This window comes from Myotis brandtii, unplaced genomic scaffold (genome assembly GCF_000412655.1).
Source record: "Myotis brandtii unplaced genomic scaffold, ASM41265v1 scaffold87, whole genome shotgun sequence".
NCBI classification, from domain to species: Eukaryota; Metazoa; Chordata; class Mammalia; order Chiroptera; family Vespertilionidae; genus Myotis; species Myotis brandtii.
In genome coordinates, this window is record NW_005371548.1 from 551,701 (window position 1) to 577,025 (window position 25,325).

General features: G+C 40.6%; 2 protein-coding genes across 3 annotated transcripts; both read left to right on the forward strand.

Moving 5' to 3' along the window:
• The first annotated feature begins 2,372 nt into the window (after positions 1-2,372).
• On the forward strand, positions 2,373-5,477 carry TCEAL5 (transcription elongation factor A (SII)-like 5). 2 transcript variants are annotated; one of them, XM_005884885.2, is made up of 3 exons: positions 2,373-2,460; positions 3,897-3,950; positions 4,618-5,477. In XM_005884885.2, exon 3 carries the CDS (start codon positions 4,645-4,647, stop codon positions 5,227-5,229), a length of 585 nt encoding a protein of 194 aa, XP_005884947.1. In that variant the 5' UTR covers positions 2,373-2,460; positions 3,897-3,950; positions 4,618-4,644; the 3' UTR covers positions 5,230-5,477. The 2 variants fall into 2 exon arrangements, with proteins under 2 accessions (XP_005884947.1, XP_005884946.1); XM_005884884.2 differs by having other exon boundaries at positions 2,455-2,535.
• A 17,358-nt stretch (positions 5,478-22,835) lies between these two features.
• Positions 22,836-25,095, forward strand: TCEAL8 (transcription elongation factor A (SII)-like 8). Its single transcript, XM_005884886.2, has 3 exons — positions 22,836-23,033; positions 23,451-23,522; positions 24,119-25,095. The coding sequence occupies exon 3, from the start codon at positions 24,161-24,163 to the stop codon at positions 24,512-24,514; it is 354 nt and encodes a 117-aa protein (XP_005884948.1). The 5' UTR covers positions 22,836-23,033; positions 23,451-23,522; positions 24,119-24,160; the 3' UTR covers positions 24,515-25,095.
• The last annotated feature ends 230 nt before the right edge of the window (positions 25,096-25,325 follow it).

Sequence of the window (25,325 nt, forward strand, 5' to 3'; positions counted from 1 at the left end):
TTCATCAGGCATGGTGTCAGATTCTTCGCATCACCTTTCAACATCTCGTGGAGTCAATGCCAAGAAGAATCGCCGCAGTATTGAAGGCAAAAGGTGGCCCAATGAAGTACTGATGTGGTGGTCATAATAATGTGGCCACTCAGTGTAATATATATCACATTTTTTTTAAAAAAAAAGAATGCCTGAACCCAAGGAGTTCTCTCCCTTTAACATGGCTCAGCTATTTGTGTCTTCCACTTTCTGTCTCATTCCCAAGTAGCATCTTCTCCTCCTCTCTGTCCTTTCTCTACCTCCTAGATTCTGCTTATTCTTGATGTCAAGCTGCTCATGTATAAGGGTTTCTCAAGTTCCTAGGGTACAGACTTCCTCAGGTGCAAACACCTGGTTTAGGTCAATCAGTATGGTCAGCATGCCAGAGTTCCTTAGACACTGGCCTAACCTGGCTAAGAGGATGCCATGGTAAATGTGAACTAGCAGGCAGCAGCTTTACAGCACGACTGGGATCCTTCTAGGTGCCCTGGAGGTGAAGATACTGAAGTTGAGGGACCCAGCAGGCTGCATCTCCTAAATCAGGTGGTAGGCAGGGTCAAAGAAGCTTCCATTTGGCACTGTGAATAGGGTAGAGAGCAGGGGTCTCGAAGAGACCTGTTCTGGTTTTCAGTTGTCAGAACAGCATTCCCATCTCTGCTGGGACTGAATTGCCTCTGTGGGAATTTGAGGGAGGGAGGGAAGGAGCCATCTTGGTCACCTCTCCATGGATATTTTTGGAATGAGCAACTGTCAAGTGCCTGAATACAAAGGATGAGAGGCTTTGGAAGGTGAGAAGGGGTGGAAAACAGCATAACCCTTCCCTCTTGACAAGGCAGAGATCATCAGCTGCCTTTGCTCACAGTGTAATCTCTGAATAAAAATAGCCATCAGCCAAATTTTCAAGACTAATATGTGTCAACCACTAGATTCCAGCAAGTCTACTTAGCACTTGGCCATTGTTTGGGAACATTGAATACCTGTATTTTTAGTAAAACATAACAGAACAAGCTCTCTGTGAAAATTAAAAACATTTTGTATGTAGCCAATAAAAGTTTCTATATAGTAAATAAAATTTAATGTTATGAACTTAACTTGGTCTCAGAATTTTGGAATCTTGTTGGTTTTTCCCCTTCCCCAAATGAAAATACCTTTATTTAATTTTTTTCTTATAAGAGTAACCCATGCTATGGACCTAGAGACTACTATGCTAAATGAAATAAGCCAGTCAGAGAAAGATAATTATCACCTGGTTTCACTTATATGTGGAAGCTAAAGAACAAAATAAACTGACAAGGAAAACAGGACCAGAGGCATGGATACATGGAACAGACTGACAGATCTCAGAGGGGAGGTGAGTGGGGATGACTGGAAGATACCAACCAAAGAATATGTATGCATGTATGCATAGTCCATGGACACAGACAATAATGTAGTGAAGGCCTAGGAGGGGTGGGGGCAGGATGGAGGGGGGCAAAGGGGAGAAAAATGGGGGACATCTGTAATAGAGTAACAATAAAAGAAACATTTTGCAAAAAAAGAGAAAAGAAATAGAAGAAATTAGGATGCCACAAAAAACCAAAAACTTTTAAAAAGAGAGATACTGTGATATTACCTTCTTCAAGGCATTTCAAAGTGATTGTGAAGCATTAAAAAAGAAACTGGAGAGTAAAGGATAAGATTATGTTTATTAGCTCATTTTCCTTTCATGTACGTCAAGAATTTATTTAAGCAAGGAACAAAGGTACCAGGATGTAACAGCTCTATCACATTCCTTTTTACATAAATATCCTGTAATAGCAGAAGTTGATCCTCAATATCTGAGTGCCTTAAAAAATTAAAATCTTTTAAATTAAAAAAGAGCAACCCATGCTGAGGGTAGTACATTCAATAAAACTAAAAAATCTTAGAAGAAAATAAAATCTTTATTTTAACTAGCTGCTTCCTTATCTGAGAATCCACTCTATAGCTATTATGTGAAGGTCCAGAGGACTGGAGGAATGAGCATCCATCCATGGCTGAGTGGAGAAATAGATTACAGGCATAGATGCTCCAAGATCAATGAAGAGAAAGAAAAATTCTTCAGAGGTGTACCAATGTCCTGTAACCCTAGGAGAAGATGCAGCCTTTCCCTGATGAAACAGAACACATACCACAGGGAGAAGGGGCCACAGTTGACCTCTGGGATTAAGAAAGGCTAAAATGAGTGACAGGGTCACAAGCCAGAGGATAGAAGCGGAAGGGGCAGGGGGGCAAGAGGAGGGGGGTTAGTGAAGGAAAGGAGTGGGAGGGGAAGGGGGCTAGTGAAGGAAGAAAAGGCTGGCTCCTGACGCACTTTCTCCTGGTGGGAGGGGAACAAGGGACCCGAGCCCACTGGTGACGTTTCCCTCACGTGATCAGGAGCCGATGTGTACAGAAGTCCCTCTCCTCCAGGTACGTTCCTTATTTCCGTGGAGAAAGATTTTTAGACTGAGGGACAGCGGGGCCAACTGCCTCATAGCCCTGCAGGTCGGTACAAGAATGTGTGTGTGTCTGTGTTTGGGGGTAACCTTGGGGTAGGATTGGTGAGACGGATAGAGGGAGGATCCGGTCTGCTTTACAGATGCAACCTCCCTCTCACCCCCATTCATTTTGGCACAGAAAATTGAGTGAATGTTGTGAGAGAGATCTGGGTACCATCTCTTATTTTTCTGGATAAGTGCAGGCTTAGGGCAGAAAGAAATATGAGGAGAAGGAGGCATCTCTCTGGGAAGGCTACAAAGCCACTGCTGCCTGCTGACCCCTGAGGTGGGGGTGGCAGAGGGCAAACACCAGAGAGGGTCCAGGACTCAATTCTCTCTGCCCCTCCCCCGATGCCCATCGTTTGGTGCAAGAAATGGAGGACTTGGTGGGAGGAGATGGAGAGGGGTCAGGGTTTGAGAATGGGTATCAATTAGGGTGTCCTAGGAGGCAGGCTATCTGATGGAGGGAGAGTGGGGGAGGGGGAAGGGGCTGTTTGAAGAGGATGGCAAGGAAGTGGCCTGATCCCTGCTGGGTGGCTGGAGGAGGGCAAAGCCTGAGATCTCCGGATCGGGGGTGGGGCGGACCCCTGAAAAGGACTGCGCGCTCTGTATATCTTCCCCACCTTCCGCCCATTTTGGAGCCAAAAATTTGGGGCTAGTGTGTGTGTGTGTGTGTGTGTGTGTGTGTATGCGTGCGCGCGGGGTGGGGGGGCGGTGGTGGGGTTAGGTGGTCAGGTGTTGCCTGTGAGGGTTCAGTCTGTGGAGTCCAGCTCCCTGTTGCGGAGGAGAAGCTTCTGAATTAGGGAGGGTTATGAGGAGGCAACATAGACCTAAAATTTTACTGAGTTTGGAAATAATTTGTCTCTTGCGTTGTAGGAAAATGTCGTCTTTCTGTGTACGTGGAAGAGGGGGGAGTGGCAGGAATGCTCTGGACATTTCTACCCTGCCCACCCCCCTAACTCTACCATCACCATTTTCAGAGAAGTGAGGGGCTTTGTGCTATCTGGGCACCGTGGGGCAGGGAGCTTGAAAGGCAGAGACCTGAGCACAGCGCTGTCTGCCTTCTGAACACCACTGTCCTGAACCTCACTCATTTTAGTGCAAGAAAAAGTGAGCTAGAACTTTGGGAGGAGGATTCAGAAATATAGAAACACGTTGGAAATTGTTTTTATCTGCCATTTCCCAGTGGTAGAAAAATGGAGGCTGTTAAGGAGGGACTGTAGAGGGGGATCAGAGGCCCAAGGGAAAAGGGTAAGGGTAGCAGGAATTGGGAAAGTTTTAACAACTATAGTTCAAAAAGAGTCAGTGTCCCTGTTACCAGTCATTCGCTTCACAATCCCTCATTCACCATCTGTCTTCTCTCTACAGGTCTTCAGGTCTGTGGTTGCATAAGAGAAGGAAAGACCTGCAGGAGCAGTGCAGGTCAGTGGGAAAGAACAACTACCCCAGGACCCCTGGGAGTAGGAGTGATCTAAGCCTGAGCAGAAGTTGAGGAGGTCATCTCCTGCCACCTCTCTTCCAAGTTTTCCTATTCCAGCCTCAGAATCTATGGCCTCTGTCGGGACCCTAAGGGAACTTGGTGCTTTATGGCTGGTGAGGCTGGTGGGGGAGAACAAGGAAGTGAGAGATGGTGGTGTGGTATCTGTGAAGCCTCTTGAAAATATTAGAGTTCCCCTGAAATCTGAGAACTGGCCATTGCTGTTGTGTCTGTAGATCTGTAAGTCTTACAATTGCAAGCAAGGGAAAAAAGAGACTAGTCAGAATTCTTGCAGGTCATTTTAAGTTGGGGGCTACCCAGTTAAAATCGTTATGGGCACACCTAAGGCCAGAGCAAAGTTTAGGGACACATCTGTTCTTACATACTTCTCAACACACTCCGCTTAAATACACGGAGAAGCACTTATGGAAGTTTCTATAAGGCTGGCTCATGCAAACATGTGTGGAGTGGGAGGGAAAGGAGAAAAAGTATGGGTGGGAGTGCACTTGAATGTTTCCTGTGAGGAAACCCCTACATCATAAAGGCAAGTATCAGGACCTGCGTTCCACCACCTAAGTCCTCAGTCCCCTTTGTCTCCTCTTTGCCTCCTAGGACAGGCAAAGGAGGGGACATCTCAAGATGGAAAAACTCTACAAGGAAAATGAAGGAAAGCTGGAAATCGAGGGAAAGCCAGAAGATGAAGTAGATACAGAAGATGAAGGAAAGTCAGACGGGAAAGAAAACCCAGAAGTGGAGGGGAAGCCAGAGCAAGAGGAAAAGCTCCAAGACCAAGGACAGCTAGATGACGCGGGGAAACAAGAAAAGCAGAGCAAGTCCCAAGGTGAGGGGAAAGCATGCAGTGAGGGCAAGCCAGAACCCCAGGCCAAGCCAGAGAGCCAGCTGCGAGCTGCCGAAAAACGCCCGGCTGAAGAGTATGTGCCCCGGAAAGCTAAGCAAAAAACGGACAGGTGGACGGATGATTCCCTCAAGGACTATCAGGAGGACTTACAGAAAAGGCATTTGGGCATTGAGGAGAGGATGAGAGAATGTGGAGATGTGTCAAGGGCTCAGGAAGAGCTAAGGAAAAGACAGAAAACAGGTAGTTTTCACTGGATGCAAAGAGATGTACAGGATCCATTCTTCCCAAGGGGCCAGCGGGGTGTCAGGGGAGTGAGGGGTGGAGGTAGGGGCCACAAAGACTTTGAAGACAGTCCATATATTTAATGCCTTTGGCCTTTAAATCAATTTATCTGATGGGAATATTGCCAACCCTGCTTTCCCTGGCAGGCGTTTGCCAGGCAATGTGCTTTAACTTCATGCTGATACTTTACATTAGGCATCACCCTTGTTACCAGCAGCCTTTTGCTCCAACTACACAGTGCTCTCTGTTTCAGTAGGGGATTTGCACCCATGTGCATGGAATATATGTTCATGGTACACTGTAAAAATAATAAATAGTTTTCAGAACTGCATATACAGCATCAGCCATTTTGGGGGGAGAAAAAGTTACACAATGCATCCATGTGTAGGAAAAATCATGGAACAGTGGACCAAAGGAGGAATAATGATTTTCTCTGTGTGGTGACAGTGGAGGAGGTTATGCTTTTTCTCATTTGCACTTTTCCCCCTAAAAACATATTACTTTGTCATAAAATAAAAAATAATACAAATAAAATATTTTTAAAAGTAGAAAAATATATACCAAGCAATCAAAATAACTGTTCAGTGAGTTTATGAAGGTAGTGGAGACACTTTGAATTCCTGTTGTCAGAATGTGAAATTATGTGTAAAACTCACATTATCTCTGAGACTCGAAGATGGAGGAATCAACCAGGCAGCTATGCATCCATTGTGTTGTCATCTGTGAAATGGGAATAAAAATTGCCTTCAGGGCTGTGGAGATCAGATGAGATACTGAGTGTATAAGCTGTGTTGGGCTGGCTCCTACCTTACCCTGCACTAGCAAGGCCAGAACCCTGTCAGATGTTTGGAGTAGGATGAGGAAGTTCTCAATTTTGCCTGAGAATAAGTCCAGACAGCTGAGAGGTGGATGCCACTCTCTTCTGGGACATACCATATCTGTTGGGCACTCTGCCTCTTCTCATGGGCCCTGCACCCTCCTAAGGGCCCCACTACTCCTGGTAGGCTAGAGTCCCCAAGGTAACAAAGCCCTTTTGATTTCCCTGGAGTCCCTGGTGAGTTGAATCCCCACTATATTCCCTACTGAACTTTGAAAAGGTCCCTCTTCTCATGTTATAATTGTATTAATCCTGACATGAAATGTGAAAAAAATACATTGTAAAATCGTTATTAATATATTTTAGGCATTATAATTACCCCACTAGACTTGCACTTCTCAAAGCAAAGAAATCTTACTCATTTTGGTAGCCACAATACATAATGGAAGCTAAAAAATCAATACATTAATTATGGAGTTAGAAGGTCTCAATTCTTGGCCCAGTTATTGGCCTGATTGAATACATAGCCTTAAGCATGTAATTTCATTCTTTAGTAACTGAAATTTGCTACTCCGAAAGGAGCATAGCAGGAGAGCACGTTGATTACAAGATACATTGATTTTTAATATTGGGTATAGAAGTGTTTCTCAAAATTTTCTAGCTACTAACAGGTTACCTGCACCCAAATCTATCTTGAAAATGCAGAATCCTGGCTCCCACCTCAGTTTCAATGCATCAGAATCTCTTTTGACCTGTCCTCACAATGTCTCTGTATGTACAGATACAGTGAAAAGGAAAAGAATAAATTTTTTTCTGTGTGATGGGAACTCTTAGGATTTATTCTCTTAACATTATTTATGTTTTTAGCTCATTTTACTTTTTATCAAATGGATACATGTACAAAATTTTAAAATCCAATAGTGCAAAATAATTTATTATTAAAAACTCTGGTTTGCCTTGCCATTCCACATTCCCTCTCCAGAGACAACTACCATAATGTTTTGGATTGCTTCTTATATTTGCCTCTGTATTTCTGAATCATATGATTAGGCTGCTTTTCTTTGTTAAACGGCTTCATCATCGAAGTGTAATTTACATACCACAAAATTGACCCTCAAAATTGTGCACACTTACGGCACACAATTCACTGTTTTTGTTTTGTTTTTTAGTATATTAACAGAATTCTGAAACCATCACAATTATCTACTTTTAGGGCATTTTCATCACCCTAAAAAGAGCCCCATGTCCATTAGCACCTACTGCATTCCCTCTCCCCACCAGCATCTGGCAAACACGGATCTATTTTCTGTCTCTATAGATTTGCTTATTCTAGACATTTCATATGAAAGGAATCACAATATATGGCTTCTTATATCTGACTTCTAGCATAATGTTTTCAAGGTTTATCCATACTGTAGCATGTATCAGTACTGAACATTCATGTAGATGTTTTATTTGCTTTTTAAAAATAAACTATTAAGTCAAAATATAAAATTTACAAGTACCGAAATGATGGTTCTGCCTTAGTTTATTATGTAGATAACCTCAGAGCATGCTAATGAAGGTGTATTATAAATTCAATTTATTTGTTTTTTGTCTGGTTTAAAGAAAACACAAGTGTGTCGTATTTGATATTCTAGTTAATTTCTGTTGGAAGAAGCAAAGATATTTATTTTTATTTTTTTAAAGAAAATGTTTCCAGTTTTATTGAGATATAATTAACGTAAATCACTATATAAGTTTAAGATGCACAGCACAATGGTTAGACTTACATATACTGTGAAATGATTACCACAGTATGTTTAATTCACATCTATCACCTCATATAGATACAGTGAAAAGAAAAAGAAAACATTTTTTTCTGTGTGTTGAGAACTCTTAGGATTTATTCTCTTTACATTACACACACACACACACACACACACACACACACACATACATATCATATAACAGTGAAAATGTTTTGTGTGTGAGCATGTTTTAATTTTCTTGGAGATATATATATATGGAATTGCTAGGTCATGTGATAACCCTATTGTTGTAAATGTTTCCCTCCACGTCCCGCGTGGTTCAGGGTTCAGGATCTGGAAGAGGAGCCGCACACAAATGAAAGAGAAAAGACAAGAGATAATTTGGGAATATTGGGGGGCCAGACGGGTAAGTCCAACTCAAGAGGAAGGACTTCCACGGTGCTCAGGCCGCACCAACCATTTTATAGTCAGAGGTAAACAAGGTAGTGGTTACCATAGTTACACTGTTCTTGTGAGTTTCACTTGTTTTGACCATAGTTACACTTCCTGCACTTCCCTCAGCCCATTAGCTTCCCAGATAAGATCTAGGGCAGTGATGGCGAACCTATGACACGCGTGTCAGAGGTGACACGCGAACTCATTTTTTTGGTTGCTTTTTCTTTGTTAAATGGCATTTAAATATATAAAATAAATATCAAAAATATAAGTCTTTGTTTTACTATGGTTGCAAATATAAAAAAATTTCTATATGTGGCACGGCACCAGAGTTAACTTAGGGTTTTTCAAAATGCTGACACGCCGAGCTCAAAAGGTTCGCCATCACTGATCTAGGGAGTGTTATAAGGTCAAGCTTAATTATGCTAAGAGGACTGTGCCCTCTAAGCTGGGACTTGTTTGTGACTTTGCCAACAGGTCAGTCTGAGGCTTAATCCTATATCGGCTCCCCAAACCCTATGTTTAACTTTTTTTTAAAATCCTCACCAGAGGATATTTTTTCCATTGATTTTTTTAGAAAGAGTGGAAGGAAGGGAGGAGGGAAGGAAGAAGAGAGAGAGAAACATCAATGTGATATATTAATTGGTTGCCTCCCCCTCACGCCCCTACCAGGGCCCAGGTTCAAATATGTAACCAAGGTACGTGTCCTTGACCCAGAATCGAACCCACAACCCTTCAGTCCGCAGGCTGATGCTCTAACCACTGAACAAAACCAGCCAGGACTATGTTTAACTTTTTGAGAAACTACCAAATTATTTTCCAAAAGTAACTGTGGCATTTGACAGCCCCATAAGTAGTGTACAAAGGTTCCAATTTCTCCATATTCTCACCAACACTTGTCATTGCCCGTAATTTCTATTATAGCCATCTTAGTGGGTATGAAATAGAATCACATTATGGTTTTGATTTACATTTCCCTACTGGCTAATGATGTTGAGCATTTATTGATGTGCATATTAGCTATTTGTACATCTTCATTGGAGAAATGTCTATTCAAATCCTTTACCCATTTTAAAATTGGGTTGGTTTCTTGTTATTGTTGAGTTGTAAGAGTACTTTGCTTATTCTCAACACAAACAAGTCCTATATCAGATGTATAATTTGCAACTGCTATTTCTTGACTTAACTTTAATCATTTTTTATTGACTTTCTGATATGATAATTGAGTAGTTACCTTTTACTATCATAATCTCCACTATGTATTTCCTGACCCCAATACAGTTTTACCACATATAATGTGTATTTCAACAAGCATTCCAATGATTCTGTTGCTTAACTCTGAGGGCCTTTAGGTGCACTCGTCAAGTTGGGCTAAGCATATGCTAGGATAGCTACTAATCCCAAAACATCAGTGGCTTAACACAACGAAGGTTTATTTCTCAAACTTTATGAGGATTGGGGATGAAGAGGTTCTTCTCCCCCTAGTTTCCCAGAGATTCAGACTAATCATGATGCCACCACAGCAGAGAAAAAAGAATGCATGGAGATCTCATACTCATTTTTCTACACTTTGGTCTAGAAGCCATATAAATCACCAATATTCACAGTCCATTTTTTCATATTTCTATCTCTTTTAATTCCGACAAGAAATTCTGAAAGAAGTGCTGTTATGTTCTCTATATAGGTGACTGAACTGATGCTCAAAGAGTGTATGTGATTTATGCAAGGTGACATCAGTAAGGGGAAAGCTTAGGTTGGAACCTCGGTTTATTTGGCTCTAAGCTGAAAATCCTTAACTAGTTTGATTTCCTAAATCCAAGGATTTGAATTTTATTTTCACCTTTTGCTCAATCAATCCTTTAAGATGTCAGAATAGTGGTAATGGTTATTCAGATGACATACTTAAAGAGGAAGGCTCACAATGGCATTGCTTCCTCCACCATCAATGCCTTAAAAAGGAATTTCATGCCAATTGACAGTTTAACTGCCTTGGCCACCAAATCATGAACTATGCTTACAGTGCATGCGGATGTTCAGAGGGTTATGCTATGGAGTTTTATTTCTATCCCTACAAAGTTCTTCATATACCAAAGGGAAAAAGTACTGGAAAAAATACAAAGCTTTATGACTAACAATGAAAGTCTTGAGCCTATCACCTGTTGTTCCAACAGATAATGTTGCTAAGGACAGCCATATAATAAGAGATATCTATTTTGCTTCTCCATCACTATATTCCCAAACACAAGAAATGCTTCTGGGGTAAAGAGAGAAGTATTTCTTTTTTTAAAAAAAATTATTTCAGAGAGAGGGAGCGGGAGAGAGAGATAGAAACATCAATGATGAGAGAGAACCATTGATTGGCTACCTCCTGCATACCCCACTCTGGGGATCGAGCCTGCAACCCAGGCATGTGCCCTGACCGGGAATCGAACCGTGACCTCCTGGTTCATAGGTAGATGCTCAACCACTAAGCCGGCAGAGAAGATATCTGAGAATAGTATCCAACTTCCTGTCCACTGCAAATCATTAGAACAAAAAAATTTGTATTGCTTATGGGAACCACAGGGAATTTATATCAAATGTTATATTTAAGTTGTAAAATGAGCAAGACAATTTTTGGTTTCAGCTCCAAATGGAGAGCTGAAAAGAATGCCACTCACACCTATAGTAGGAAAAATTTTGGACAAACTGCAAAACAACAAATTTTCTTAAAACCACCAGAGAACTAAGTCCACGGGGCAAATAGTTACCCCAGAATCTAGAGAGACTCATGGAGGGAGAAATAGTACACAAACATTTGTTTATTTGGGATAGAAACCACCAAACACATGTAGGACAATAAGAAAATTTATCTAAAGACTGCTAATGCATTTCTAAAGACTGTGTGAGGGCTAGCATGAGAGTTTGAAGTTCCTCAGGGCCACAGACATAAGGGGCTTGCACTCTTCTTGCAGGCTTTACTTTAGAAACTGGATAGGTGTTCCCAAGGAAGATCAAAGAAAATCTGAGAAAACTTGCCCAATCTTGCCAGTTAGGAGTGGGAGGCAGTCGCTATTGAAATTCCAGCCAGACCTATTTCCCCTAGTAAGCAAAAGACTTAATCTGCAGGAAGAAGGACAGCAAAGCCCATATCCTGAAGGCAGTTGTGGAAACCCAATGCAGCTGGGAAAGGAAACAGAAAAACAAAAAGCTCTATGAAGGGAGGGGGCAGGCATGTGTGCTAGGCTCAGCACTACATCTGGAGGAGAGGCATGAACACATATAAAGGTTACACCACCAAAAAAACCCAGTGCTTGCCTAAAATGAACACCTGATCAGAACATCAGAGAATGCCTGTATCTCTCCAGAACATATCCTCCATGATTGCCCTGTTTATTCCCCTCCTTCCCCCTCATAAACTATCTCTGAAAAGGAGCCAAATTTAATTCCATGAATCTGTGGAGCAACTTATGTCCCAGTGCATTGTCAAAAACAATAGAGCAATCAATCAGCTTATTAGTGGAACTTAACAGGCAAGTGTGTTCTGGGAAAGAGATGGTAAAGAGAGGATTTTCAAAACCACTGTCATCTCAGAGAGAATGTGGGTATACCCAATGCTGTGCCCTCTGAGGAGCAACATAAGAGGATTCACATAGCAGGGAGGAAGTAGACATCAGTAAAGTAATCCAGGCGGCCACTAAACAAATAAGCAAATAACAACAATAAGCCACAGAAGAAGAGCACCACGTATTCAGAGTTAATAAAATATATTGTCTGAAAAAATGCAAGACATGCAGAGAAACAGGAAAGTCTGACACATACATGAGGAGCAAAGCAGGCAACAGATACTGCCTGTGAGAGTGACTCGATGTTGAATTTAACAAAAACTTCAAAGTATCCAATAGAAATATGTTCTAAGAATAAAAAACAACTGTGATTGCCCTAGCTGGTTTTGCTCAGTGGATAGAGCGTCGGCCTGCGGACTAAAGGGTCCCAGGTTTGATTCCGGTCAAGGGCACATGCGAGGTTGCAGACTCTATCCCCAGTGGGGGGCATGCAGGAGGCAGCCAATCAATGATTCTCTCTCATCATTGAAGTTTCTATCTCTCTCCCCCCTCTCCTTTCCTCTCTGAAATCAATAAAAATATACTTTAAAAAATAACCGTGATTAAAGAAGTAAAGGCAGTTATGATGAAAATGTCATATCAAATAGAAAAAATCAATAGAGAAGAAACAAGTGGAAATTTTGAGGAATACAAAGAGAAAAATTTACTAGAGTAGCTCGGCAGTGGACTTGCGCTAGAAGGAAAAAGAATTAGTGAGTGCTAAGATTCATAGATTTTATGTACTCTGAGGAATCTCTCATCAAAGTTTCTATCTCTCTCCCCCCTCTCCTTTCCTCTCTGAAATCAATAAAAATATACTTTAAAAAATAACCGTGATTAAAGAAGTAAAGGCAGTTATGATGAAAATGTCATATCAAATAGAAAAAATCAATAGAGAAGAAACAAGTGGAAATTTTGAGGAATACAAAGAGAAAAATTTACTAGAGTAGCTCGGCAGTGGACTTGCGCTAGAAGGAAAAAGAATTAGTGAGTGCTAAGATTCATAGATTTTATGTACTCTGAGGAACACAGAGAAAAAAGAACAAAGAAAAATGAACAGAGTCTGGGTGAAATATGGGACACTATTAACTGCACAAACAAATACATAATAGGAATATTAAAAGGACAGGAAAGAGAGAAAAAGGAGCAGAAAATACTCAAAGAAATAATTTCTGAAAACTTCCCAAATTTGATGAAAAATGTCCATCTACTTATCCTGGAAGTTCAATGGACCAACAAACAAATACAACATGGCAAAATGCTTAAAGCAAAAGACAAGGGAAAATGTTGAAAGAAGCAAGAGAAAAATGACTCCTAATTTACAAGAGAAACCCAATAAGATTAGCAGATAATTTGTCATCAAAACAATAGATGCCGCCCTAACCGGTTTGGCTCAGTGGATAGAGCGTCGGCCTGTGGACTGAAGGGTCCCAGGTTCCATTCCGGTCAAGGGCATGGATGTTGCAGGCACATCCCCAGTAGGGGGTGTACAGGAGGCAGCCGATCGGTGTTTCTCTCTCATCGATGTTTCTAACTCTCTATTCCTCTCTGTAAAAAAACCAATAAAATATATTTTTTAAAAAAACAATAGATGCCATGCCTTGGCTGGTGTTGCTCAATGGTTAGAGTGTCAGTTCAATTCTGGTCAAAGGCAGGTACCTGGGTTGTGGTCACATCCCCAGTAGGGCATCAACTACATGTCTCTCTCGCCCTACCCCCTCTCTCTCCCTTACCCCTTCCTCCTTCCTTTCCACTTTCTCTCTAAAAATCAATGGAAAAATGTCCTCGGGTGAGGATGAAAAAAAACAAAAACAAACAAACAAAAAAATGGATGCCAAAAGGAAGTTGAACAATATATAAAAACTGCTCAAAACACAAGCTACCAAACAGTTTTCCTATATTCACCAAAGTTATCTTTCAAAAATGAAGGCAAAATACATTCCTAGATAAACAAAAAATGAGTAAATCTGTTGCTAGCACACATCTTACAAGAAATACTAAAGGAAGTTCTCCAGTTCTGAAAGCAAATGACCCTAGACAGTTATTTGATTCCACGAAAAAAGAAAAGCACACAAAAAGGTAATTATTTCTTCATATATAATCCATAGTACTCTTCATTTTCTTTATTGTACTGCTAGGACCTCCAGTACAATGTTGAACAGTGGTGAACTTATTTCCAAATTCAAAGTGAAAACTTCCAGTATTAAAACATTAAGTATACTATTCTTAGATACTTTTAATATATACCTTGTCAGATTAATAAAGTTTACATTTTGAGTTTTCCAAGAGGTTTTTACACATTATTAGTGACTGTAAGATTTTTATCATATAACATTTCTGAATCTAGTGAGATGATCAGCTTTTAAAATCCTTTTTATATTGTTCATCATATAGATGTTTTTCTTTTTTTCATTAAATTTATTGGGGTGACATTGGGTTAAAAATTATATAGGTTTCAAGTGTTCAATTCTAAAATATATCATCAGTATTGTATTGGGTGTTCACCAAAAGGTATAAAATAATTAAAATTCAAAAACTAGAAAAGCAATCCCACCTCAAAAAATGGTGGAGGCAAAGATATAAAAAGAGATTTCATCAAAGAATACATGCAAACAGCAAAAGGTATATGAAAAGATGTTCGTCATTAGTAATGAGGGAAATACATATTAAAACTTTAATGAAATACTACTATACACTTACTAGAATGTAACAAAACACACAAAAAACACCTCAAAATAGCAAATGCTGGTGAGCATGTGGAGTGAAAGGAATTCTCACTCATTGTTGATGGAAATACAAAATGTTAGTCATTTTAGAGAACAGTTGGCAGTTTCTTCTAAAGTTAAATATACAGTTACCATACAACCCAGCAACTGCAGTTCGAGGATTTACCCACGTAAATTTAAAGCTTATGTTCACACAAAAATCTGTACATAAATGTTCATAAAAGTTTTATTCATAACTACAAAAGCTGGAGACAACCCAGGTGTTTCACAACTGGTGACTATATAAAGAAACTGTGGTACATCTGCACAATGGAATACTACTCAGTAATTAAAAGAAACAAACTTCTGATTCATACGACAACATGTATGCGTCTCCAATACGTTTTGCTAAGTGAAGAAAACCATACTCCAAAGGATATGTATTGTGTGATTCCATTTATATGACATTATGTAGAAGCTAATTTACAGGGCTATAAAAGAGGCCTCAGGGGTAGGGATGAGGGGAGTAGTTGATTACAAAGGAGCCACACAAATGAAATTTTAGAGTGATAGTACTCTTCTATATGGTATTGTGGTGGTTGATACATGATTATATGAATGTGTTAAATTTCACAGAACTGTACACACAAAGAGTGACTTTTATTCTATGTCAATTAAAAACATATATATCAGGAGCCCTAAATAAAAAGCACATGGTGGTAAATGAATCTCAGTGTATTACAGATGTATGCTATAACTTAACCGAAAAAGGGAAGAGGGGAAAAAAACACCGACCTAAGTTGCTTTGAAAAACACTATTTTGACTGGATATTACAAGGCTCAAGACAAAAAGAACTGTACATAAATGCTGTGTTCTCGTTGGGAAATTCATTTCTTACAAGGGTACATGATAGAAATTCTGAAACTATTTTAATATATACTAAGGTTAAATAAATAAATAAATTGATTGCACGTAAGAACAACCAGGTTTCTCACTATCAGAGATAGAAGTTAAAAATGAGAGGAGAGAAAGCTAAATGGATACCTGTGGCAATGGATTAGAGTCACATGTATTAGTATGAATTTTGGTGTATATATACATATACACATACACATACATATACATACACATATACACATGGAGAGATACAGATAGACACAGTAAATAAATGTATATAGGTATGTATATACAGTTTAGTATACAAAAATGTATCTCCTTGTTCTGTTAGCTGAGAAATCCTAGAAGCGATAGCACCCCAGTAGCAACCAGAGCATCCAGCACTCAGCTCTTAATTACTAAATATGATTATGCAATAAAAGTAACCAAGACTTCTTGGAGAAATGGCTGATTATTGGGCTGGCAGAAGGAAAATACAAGGTGAGTCTGGGACATCTTATACTATTAGAAAGAGAGGGAGCAGAAAAAGGATGAGGGTATGCCAACCTGAAAGATCTCCCAATGGCCAAGGCTCGAGCAATTTGGGAAAAAAAAATAATAAAAATAATGATCATATTGGATTATAACCCCAAAGATTTAATAATCCACGAGTCATGCTGATAGAAACAAATTATTGTATCAATAAATAAATGGTGGGGGGGGGAATCTACCTTACAAAATAATTTGAAATATCAAACAGAAGAAAATGAGGAATATAAAAAATTACCATCAGAACATCACAGTAATAATCACTGCAGGCAAAATCCACAGAATATTTGGATAGTCTCAAATAATATGACTCCTAATATTTCTTAGTGGTTGTTTTTAAACATATACCCACAAATTCTTTTATACTCCTCCCTCCAAGAAGTTGAGTTTAATTCCCTTCCTCTTTAATATGGGCTTCTAACAACGAAGGTATGAAAAGGAAAATATAGTAACTCTACAAGTGGAGAAACCTGGCAAATATCACCTTAGCCAAATGATCAAAGTCAGTATCATCAGTGATCAGTCATGTTGATTTCATGTAACCCTGACATTGTGATGAAAAAGGGCACTTCACCTCTGTGATATTCTTCCCCCAAATCAATAACCCCAATCTAATTATGAGAAAACATCAGACAAACTCAAATTAAGGAACATTCTACAAAATAACCTCACTCTTCGAAAGTGTCAAGGTCAGGGTGATAAAGAAAAAACAGAGAAACTGTCAGAGTAGAGTAGACTACAGAGACATGTTAACTAAATGTAACATAGTATCCTGGATTTAATCCTGGAACAGAAAAAACAGGACATTATTGGAAAACCTGAAGAAATCTGAATAAAGTTTCTTTGCTTTTATAAATATACCATAATTACTAGGCAAAGCTGGGTGTAAGGGTATAAGGAAATTCTTTGTACTATTTTTAAAACACTTCTTTAGAACTAAAATTATGTCAAAAAAAAGTTTAAAAATAGACCATACTGAGCTTCCAGAACCCAAAATAAAACTCTCAATGAGCCCTAGCTGGTTTGGCTCAGTGGATAGAGCGTCAGCCTGCAACTCAAGGGTCCCAGGTTTGATTCCGGTCAAGGACATGTACCTTGGTTGCGGGCACATCCCTAGTGGGGAGTGTGCAGGAGGCAGCTGATCGATGTTTCTCTCTCATCGATGTTTCTAACTCTCTATCCCTCTCCCTTCCTCTCTGTAAAAAATCAATAAAATATATATTTTTTAAAAACTCTCAATGAGTGGAAGTGACTGAATAATTGAGGAAACAAACTGAGTAGTTATTAAACAAATTCATTATTCAGTGAAAAAGGGAAGATTTTACAGAAAACAGTTGACAGCAATTACTGGAAAAAATAAAAGCACTCCACATTTATACCAGAAAATTGGAACTACTTAATAAACAAGTTTCATACATATATATGTATTATGTCTATGTGCATAGAATGGTATTCTCTAAATACTGTTCTGCCACTTCACTCAAAAATATAACTTGATGTGCATTATTTCATTCTTTTTTGTATCTGCACAATTTCCATGGTAATTATTCTCATATTAATTGAAATTTAAATTATTTCCACCAACTTGATATTTCAACATTAGATTTGTTACAAAATAGAACTAGATTAGGTTTTTGTCCTTAAGGCACTTTCAGATAAGTGAGGGATACACAGTAGAGAGTCAAGAGAGTGGAAGTGTTAGGTGGGTAAATTCAGGGTCTAAAGGACAATGTAGCATAGGCAACTAAGGGAGAATCAAGAGGTTAGCGAAGGTTTCCTTTCCATCATATATTTAATTAAAAAAACAAATCCAGCCAGCAGCAATAGCAGTCTTCCCAACAGCTGTGCTTCTGCCACAGGAAAAAGTTACCTGGCCTAAACTGTACTGTTGTTGAAGTGTGGTTCCCCTTTGCCCCCCACCTTCCTGGACAACCTAGCAGATGCTCTATATAGATGCAGACCTCAGGTTTAAGCAAAGCAATCTTGAGAATCTAGCTGAGGTGGATCTTGAGCATACTGTCACATATTCAAAGTCTAAGCAGACCAATTCAGGGATTCATATTACAGTGGCCAACATGGACACTAGGGGGACATTTGAAATGGCAGTGGTTATGACATAGCATTTCAGGTTCACAGTAATTCATAAGCATTATGCCCTGGATAACTGAATACCTCTGCCACAATAATCCACAATGTGTGCAGTATTTAGTTATGAGTTCAAGAAGGGCAGAATTCTTTGGAAGAGATGAGAAGTATAGAATTTGTGCTTCAGCCCTGGCCGGTTTGGCTCAGTGGATAGAGCATCAGCCTGCCTATCAAAGGGTCCCAGGTTCGATTCCGGTCAGAGGCACGAGCCTGGGAGGCAGCCAGTCAATGATTCCCTCTCATCATTGATGATTCTATCTCTCCCTTCCTCTCTGAAATCAATAAAAATATATTTTTAAAAAAATTTGTGCTTCAGGTTAAGTTAATTTGTTTGGATGTGGCCAATAGCTAATCTGAGTAGTTTGTGGAATGTTTAAAACTTATCCATGCCAAATTTCCAAATGTCAGAAAATGCATGATAGGAGGGATGGTAGAAGAGTTTACTTTCTGAATCAGATACAATCTAAGTAGAAATTAGCCCAGACTCTGTGTGCACCACTCACATCAGAACATGAGTGGACTACTCTCAGTTTAGTAAAGTGATGGAATGTGTTATGTCTGCTTGCACTCTGAAGGGGCAAATCATTTCAGATAGAGGCCGCTTGAGTGCACACTATGCAGCCAAACCTTTGGATCTGGAGAAGATTTTGTCATGCTGGGAGGGATGTTTCAAGCCATATAGAGCATGCTAGAGAAGTGAGGGAGAGTAATACTCACCTCAAGCTCTTCTATGGATGAGTTTGAAACAGTAATTTTAAAAATGTGCAGGAGGAGTAGCTGAATATAGCTCCTAAGAACACAAGACTGTGGAAGTGACTTCTAAAGGGAATATAGAAAACAATATTCTGGATATTAAAGTCTCATATAGGGCTCCTGAATGGTAAAATGCTGCCTTCTTTTTCCTCCTTTCACACCACCTGGTTAGAGGCTCAGAGTGTCTATCCTCTAGAACGCATGTCATGTCTTCATTGTTAAAATTAACACGAGCATCTTTTTCATTCCATTTTAAAAATAGTTTTCACTTCACTATATTTCTATTGTCTTCAATCACAGTATTTAAAAACTACTGTAATTTAACTTCAAAGGTAGTTGAGTGTTGTATTGTTGCGCTGAAATTGTTCAGGGACAAGGATGAAAGTGAAGGTTTGTATCTCTTGTGAACATTTAAGAAGACAGGGTCAATATCCTCTATCAATAGCTCCATAAAAATGGTGTTAGGGTTACTCTGACTACATGTAAGCAGAATAAGCAGAGGAGTGGACAATTAAACTTCTGCTCCAATTTTTGTGCCATCAGGAAGAAGGTTCCTCTGTGAGCCAATTGGCAAACATCTCCTTCTGAAATGCTGAGATTTCTGGGTAATGCACAATTTAAAATTACAAGAGCTTCTCAAGCATCATGAAAGCTGGAGCCTAACCTCCACTCCCCATCCCCAATTCACATCTGACTATCTACCTAGTTAGATAACCCTCCCCTCTCCACTTCCTGCCACCTACCACAAAAACACACAGGAAAGGGGAAAGGTATAGAAGGCAACATTTGCTAAGAGCAATATGGGGAGGTGGGGCAGACACTATGTACAGCATCAACAGGGGAGGGAGATAACTTCCAGCTGGGGTGGCTTCAGAAGCTGGGTGATGAAGGTTGAAACCCTAAGAATGAGCAGGACCAGGATCTAGGAAGAAGAGGAGGGCAGTCAGGAGGAAGAAAATGTCATGCAAGGACAAAGAGAAAGAAGAAGGCACACTTGGGGCAGAGTGAATGAGAGTTCCTTTTGGATGGGGCAGAGAAGTGGAGGACTTGTGTTCTGAGGCTTAATTCTGATCAATGCTGAATTTCAGGATGAGGAAAATAGGGTTTACTTTGTGTATGGTAGGGTTGCCATCCAGATCCTTTGGGCAGAAGAGTGACAAGTTGAAAATAAGGAAGAGTGAAGTTTAATTTGATGGTAACATGCAAGGTAAGTTGGAAGGGGAGAAGGAGGCGCTGAAGGCAGATAGGCCAGAGAAGGGGACCTAAATCTGTACACAAATGTTTATAGCAGCTCTTTCCATAGTTACTCAAGACTGGGAATAACCCAAATATCCTTCTGTGGGTAAATCTATATATATGTATAGAAGCCCAGCAACCGGATGGCAGAATGACCAGAATGACCAGTGGCTATGATGCCAACAAGCTTGATCCAGGCCCTGATCAGCCCCTCCCCTCCCCACCCGGCTGGCCTGGCCCCCAATCAGCCCCCTACAACCCAATCAGGGACAGGGCCGGTAGGACAGCCATCTGCAGCCCCTCCCTATCGCCAGCCTGGCCTGATGGGCCCCCAATGGGGCAGGCTGGCTGGACCCCACCTGTGCACAAATTCGTGTACCAGTAGATATATAAATGGGAACATCCTCATAACAGAATACTACTCAGCAAAAGAAAATAATGAATTGTTGATACATGAAACAACTTAAATGAGTTTGAGGGCATTACACTAAATGAAAGAAGCCTGTCTCTAAATGTGACATATAGTAGATTTTATTTATATGTCATTCTGAAAAAGACAAAACTATAGGAATTTTGAGTAGATCAGTGGTTGCCAAAATTCAGGCAAGGGATAAAATATGACTACAAAGGGGTAGAATAGGGAATTTTGGGGAGGGGGTATTGAACTGTGTACCCACTGTGGTGGTGGTTACACAAACCTATATATTGTTAAGCTTCTGTTGTAATATACCCCGCGAATCACAGAAGGACGCCTCAAGAAGTCGAATTAAAGAGCCACATTTACTGCAATCCAGGACTATGAGGGGCCATTCCCCAAATCTCATAGTGATAAGATGGTGGCAAAACCAGACTTATATAGGCAAAGATCACAAAGGTATTGATTACATCTCAAGGTTTGGAATGAGGAACCTGGTTTGCAAAAAAGCAGTTTACAGAAGCAGAATTAAGCATGTTAATTATAGTTTTGGGTCTGGGGTCACTGAATTGAAAGAAACACCTTATCTAGAGTCCTCGGGTCTTGAGACCACTGAGTTGCCAGGAACTCATTATCTAGAGCCATCGAGGTAATTTAGAGTAATTGCGCTGTCCTGGTCTTGGGACCACTGAGTCAACTGGAACGCATTATCTGTGGCCACTAAAACAATTTAGGATAATTGTGCTGTCCTGTTTCCCAGGTACAGAAGAATGTGCTTCGATAACCAGTAAGATCACAATCAATGGGATAGTCATGTTACAATCAATAAGGCATTCAATCGAATGGGATGACTTATACAATTTAGAAAATCAAAGTAACCTGTCCATTGTTAAACAAAGCAAATAGGTACCATACTTCACTTCATGAAACTGTACACCCAAAAGAGGGTCAATTTTGCAATATGATAGTACTTTTTGGAAAAAAAAAAGACCAGAGTTGCCCCCTATTAAATGTAATAGCTGAAAGAAAAGAAACATTTTGTCATGGTAGTTAATGACTACATCTTTATAATTCACTGGCTATATTTACATTAAACACTCTTCCTCAAATAATAGAAAATGTATCCTTCAACTGTGGAATAACTTTTTCATGCTTATATATAAGTTATAAAACATTAAGCCAGCAAAAAATTTATTTTTTCCAACCCTTCCTTTCCCTGTGGTAGACTGTTGTTGGCTGCCATATCCCACTGTGACCATTCTAAACAAGAAATCCCTCTCTGCCTCCTTCCCAAGATTCTGAAGATGACATCACTGGCCAGATTGCCATTCCAGGCATCAACATACCTCCAAGTACCAGTGGATTCCGGGGTGTGGTGATATCAGTTTCCTCTTTTAACTTTTTTTTTTTTTACAGCAATTATGTTCCCTCCACATTCTGATCATAACAATTATAGATGTTGGTAGTTTTAATGGAACAAAGTGAATGATACCTGAATATCTAAAGAGTGCCATTGAGGGAATAACAATTCCACCTACTAATAAGCCTCACACCAAATAGTGGGATACTCTCTGAGTGTTTCATGAATGTGTGAGTTATTTTCCAACATATTTCTTTGTGGTCCAATATCAAGCTCACTCTGCAGAAAGCAGGCTTTTCTATGGACTCATTTGATTAACAAGGCACTGGATCTACTAGAAAGGCTGTCTGAAGCCTCCATTTCAAATCCAAGTGGAATCACCTAGCACTCATGAATGAAAATGTCAGACATCTAGCACTTGATATTTTGAGTTCAGCCAGAAAGAGAAAAAGTCATGAATTACTTATATAAACTTATTAACTAGAGAAAACTGGGCCTCTTTGCACAGATTAATCTGGGAGAGTTTTTAAAGGTGTTGTTTTGGTTAGATTTAAAAAAAATTTCTAACACATCAATATGTTGTGAAAACTGTCATTTGCAACTATTTTCCAAAGTGTTAAAAATTGATAATTTGCCCTCCATAATGTGTCAAATATTGCTTATGTAGGACCTCTTTTAAAAATATTTTAAAAGTATGCTGATTGTTTAAAACATTAAACAAAACACACACCTATTCAAGAAAACTAGTAAAAAAAAAAAATCCCACAACCTCACTCGTAGATTCTTTTCTAGTCGCCCCCCTCACCTCGTCTACCATCTCCGCCCATTTTAATGCTAAATAGGACTACAGGGGAAATGGTGGACTGTAGGGTATTGGGGGAGGAGGGGAGGGGAGCGATTTGGCTGTAGGAGGGTGAAAGCGATGATTCCCCAAAGAAGAAGGGGAAATGGTCCAATAAACCCAAGAGGCCGATCCTCCCTGGTAATCCGAGGAAGGAGAATAGAAACTGCGCGACAGTACCAGTTTTATTGTCTCTCATTGGCAAATACGAAAAAAGATTGACAGCATCAAGTGGAGGGAATACAGGGGGCGGGCTGCGGTATTAAAGGGAGGGGTAACTGAGGACTCCAGCTCATTGATGACGCGCGACCCTCACGTGACCAGGAGTCGACGTGTGCAGAAGTCCTTATAGTCCGGGGCCTGTTTCCCTGGAGCAGCTCCCTATTGCTGGAGAAGAAAAGTGCCCCGGATCCTTTCAGGTGAGTATAAAGGTGGGAGCTGCCTTGGGGACCTTAAAGTCTGGGAGTCAGAGAACAGAAGCCAAGCAAGGCCGGCACTGCTTTCTCAACACTACGGTTCCGCCAAACTCCCATTTTTGTGCAGGATTTTCGGGGCTGTTTGGTCGGGGGGTAAGGTGGGTGTGGAGAGGGAGGACTGAAGCCAATTAAGGGTCGCTCTCGAGAGAGAGACATAGAAACAATTTGGAAATAACTTGCGTCTCCCACTCCCTGCTTGCAGGGAACCGGTGGGCACCGGGAAGGGAGGGCGGGGTTGCCTGAAAAGGGGAGAGAGGATGAAGATATGGGGAAACTTTAGACGAACAAGGCCTAGAATCGTGAAGGGGACCCGTGATTCGGGTACTGGTCTGCTCACCAAGCACTCCTGTCGGTCTGCAGGACTTTTGGCGTTTTGAGCGCGACACAAATCGAGTGAGGGAAGAAGGAGAAAAATCCGCTGGCTCCCTGCAGGTCAGTGTAAAGGTGCAATGGCCTCAGATCCCTTGCGGTGGGGGTGGGAGTGTGGATGACACCAAAGCACATCTCACTGTCGCCAAAGCAGCCTCTCCCCATCCGGATTAAGCCTGGAGGCCTTTGCAGAGCCTGCAGCGGAAATGAGGCGGGGGCGGGGTTAAGGTTGGAGAGGCATGGAAGGGGGAAGGGAGGCCAGAGTCTGGACCAGCGAGTCCCAGGTGAGAAGCTGGAGGTTGGGATGGTTTGGAATAGCCCGAAAGGCGGGAATGTTGGAGACCAGTGGTGAGGGAGGAGTTAAATGCTTCCGCGCAGCCTGCATTTCTGGGCCTGTAGCAGGGCCTGCTGGGAAATGGTGGGCTGGAGCTGGAGGAGAGAAGATGGAGCTAGGGGGAGAGGGAGAGGGAGAGGGAAGGGAGGTGGAGGAAGGGGTGGAGTCAGGGGAGTTCTGAGCCTAAGAAGCTAGCCTTCTCTAGTTGGAAAACTGACAATTCGGAATCTGAATGAAAAAAGGCCAGTCTCTGCTCTGGGAATCCATACTCTGGCTGCTGGTCTGTTTGCCTGGCATCTAGTTGTTTTGTTTCCTTGTTTTCTAGGATTAATTTATCCAAAAAGGAAATAATAAAAAAATACTCAACATGCAACAGTCTTGTGAAGAAAATGAAGGAAAACCACAGAACATGCCAAAGGCCGAAGAAGACCACCCTTCAGAAGAGGTACCAAGGGAGGCAGAAGGAAATCCTCCGCCTTCCCAAGAAGGTGTCAGGCAGGAGGCAGAAGGAAACCTTAGAAGCGGGCTGACTCAACCTGGGCAGGCATTCAAAGAGGACACTCCCGTTAGGCATTTGGACCCTGAAGAAATGCTAAGAGGAGTAGATGAGATGGAAAGGCTTAGGGAAGAAATAAGAAGAGTAAGAAACAAGTTTGTGATGCTGCATTGGAAGCAAAGACATTCACACAGACGACCTTATCCTGTGTGCTTTAGGCCTTGAATTCTTTTTTTTTTATCTGATAGTAAAATCTGGCCCCTGCTTTCTATTAGCATATTCTGATGTATCTTTTTACCTTCGTTTTACTTTTAATCATCTGGTAGAATTTTGTTTTATATAGTTTCCTTGTTAACCAGCATCTTACTGGATTTTGTATTTTGACCTATTCTCCAGGTCTATTTTTCAATTGGGAAGTTTCACACAAATGCATGAAAATGTTCATTTCATATTGTAAAGTAACATAAGTTGCAAAGTATATTTAGTATCAGCTCACATATGTACAATAAAAATCCAAAATTGTGTGTGTGCATGTGTGTATACATACATACATACATACATCAAAAAATTAACTGCTTATTTCTGTGTGGTGTGAGTTTTCTTTTTGCTTATATGTATTTTTTAATGAACTTGTGTCACAGACAGAATTAAAATTTTTTAATAAGTAAGAATGAAATAATTTGCAATCAGCTTATAAGGGCAATGGGGGCACCTAAACTCTTGATGAAATAATTATTAAAATGTAAACCTCAAATCACCTCTGGATCTCTTAGCCAGAGGAATAAAACTGGCAATTATTACAGACACACTTGCTTAAGACCTGGTCTTTTCATGGGGAAAACATTTGCCTCAGCGGGCAGCTGTGGAGAAGAAAGGAGTTGTGCTTGGTGGGCTCATGTTCCCACCTGTGTAGGACCCCAACCCACCACGGAACATAGTGATTTGAGGGAGGGCCCTGGCATGACTCAACCCCTGATCCAGAACAAGTCCAACAGGCAGGGAGGTGGGAGTTTCCATGCCAGTCCTGTGCTGGTGA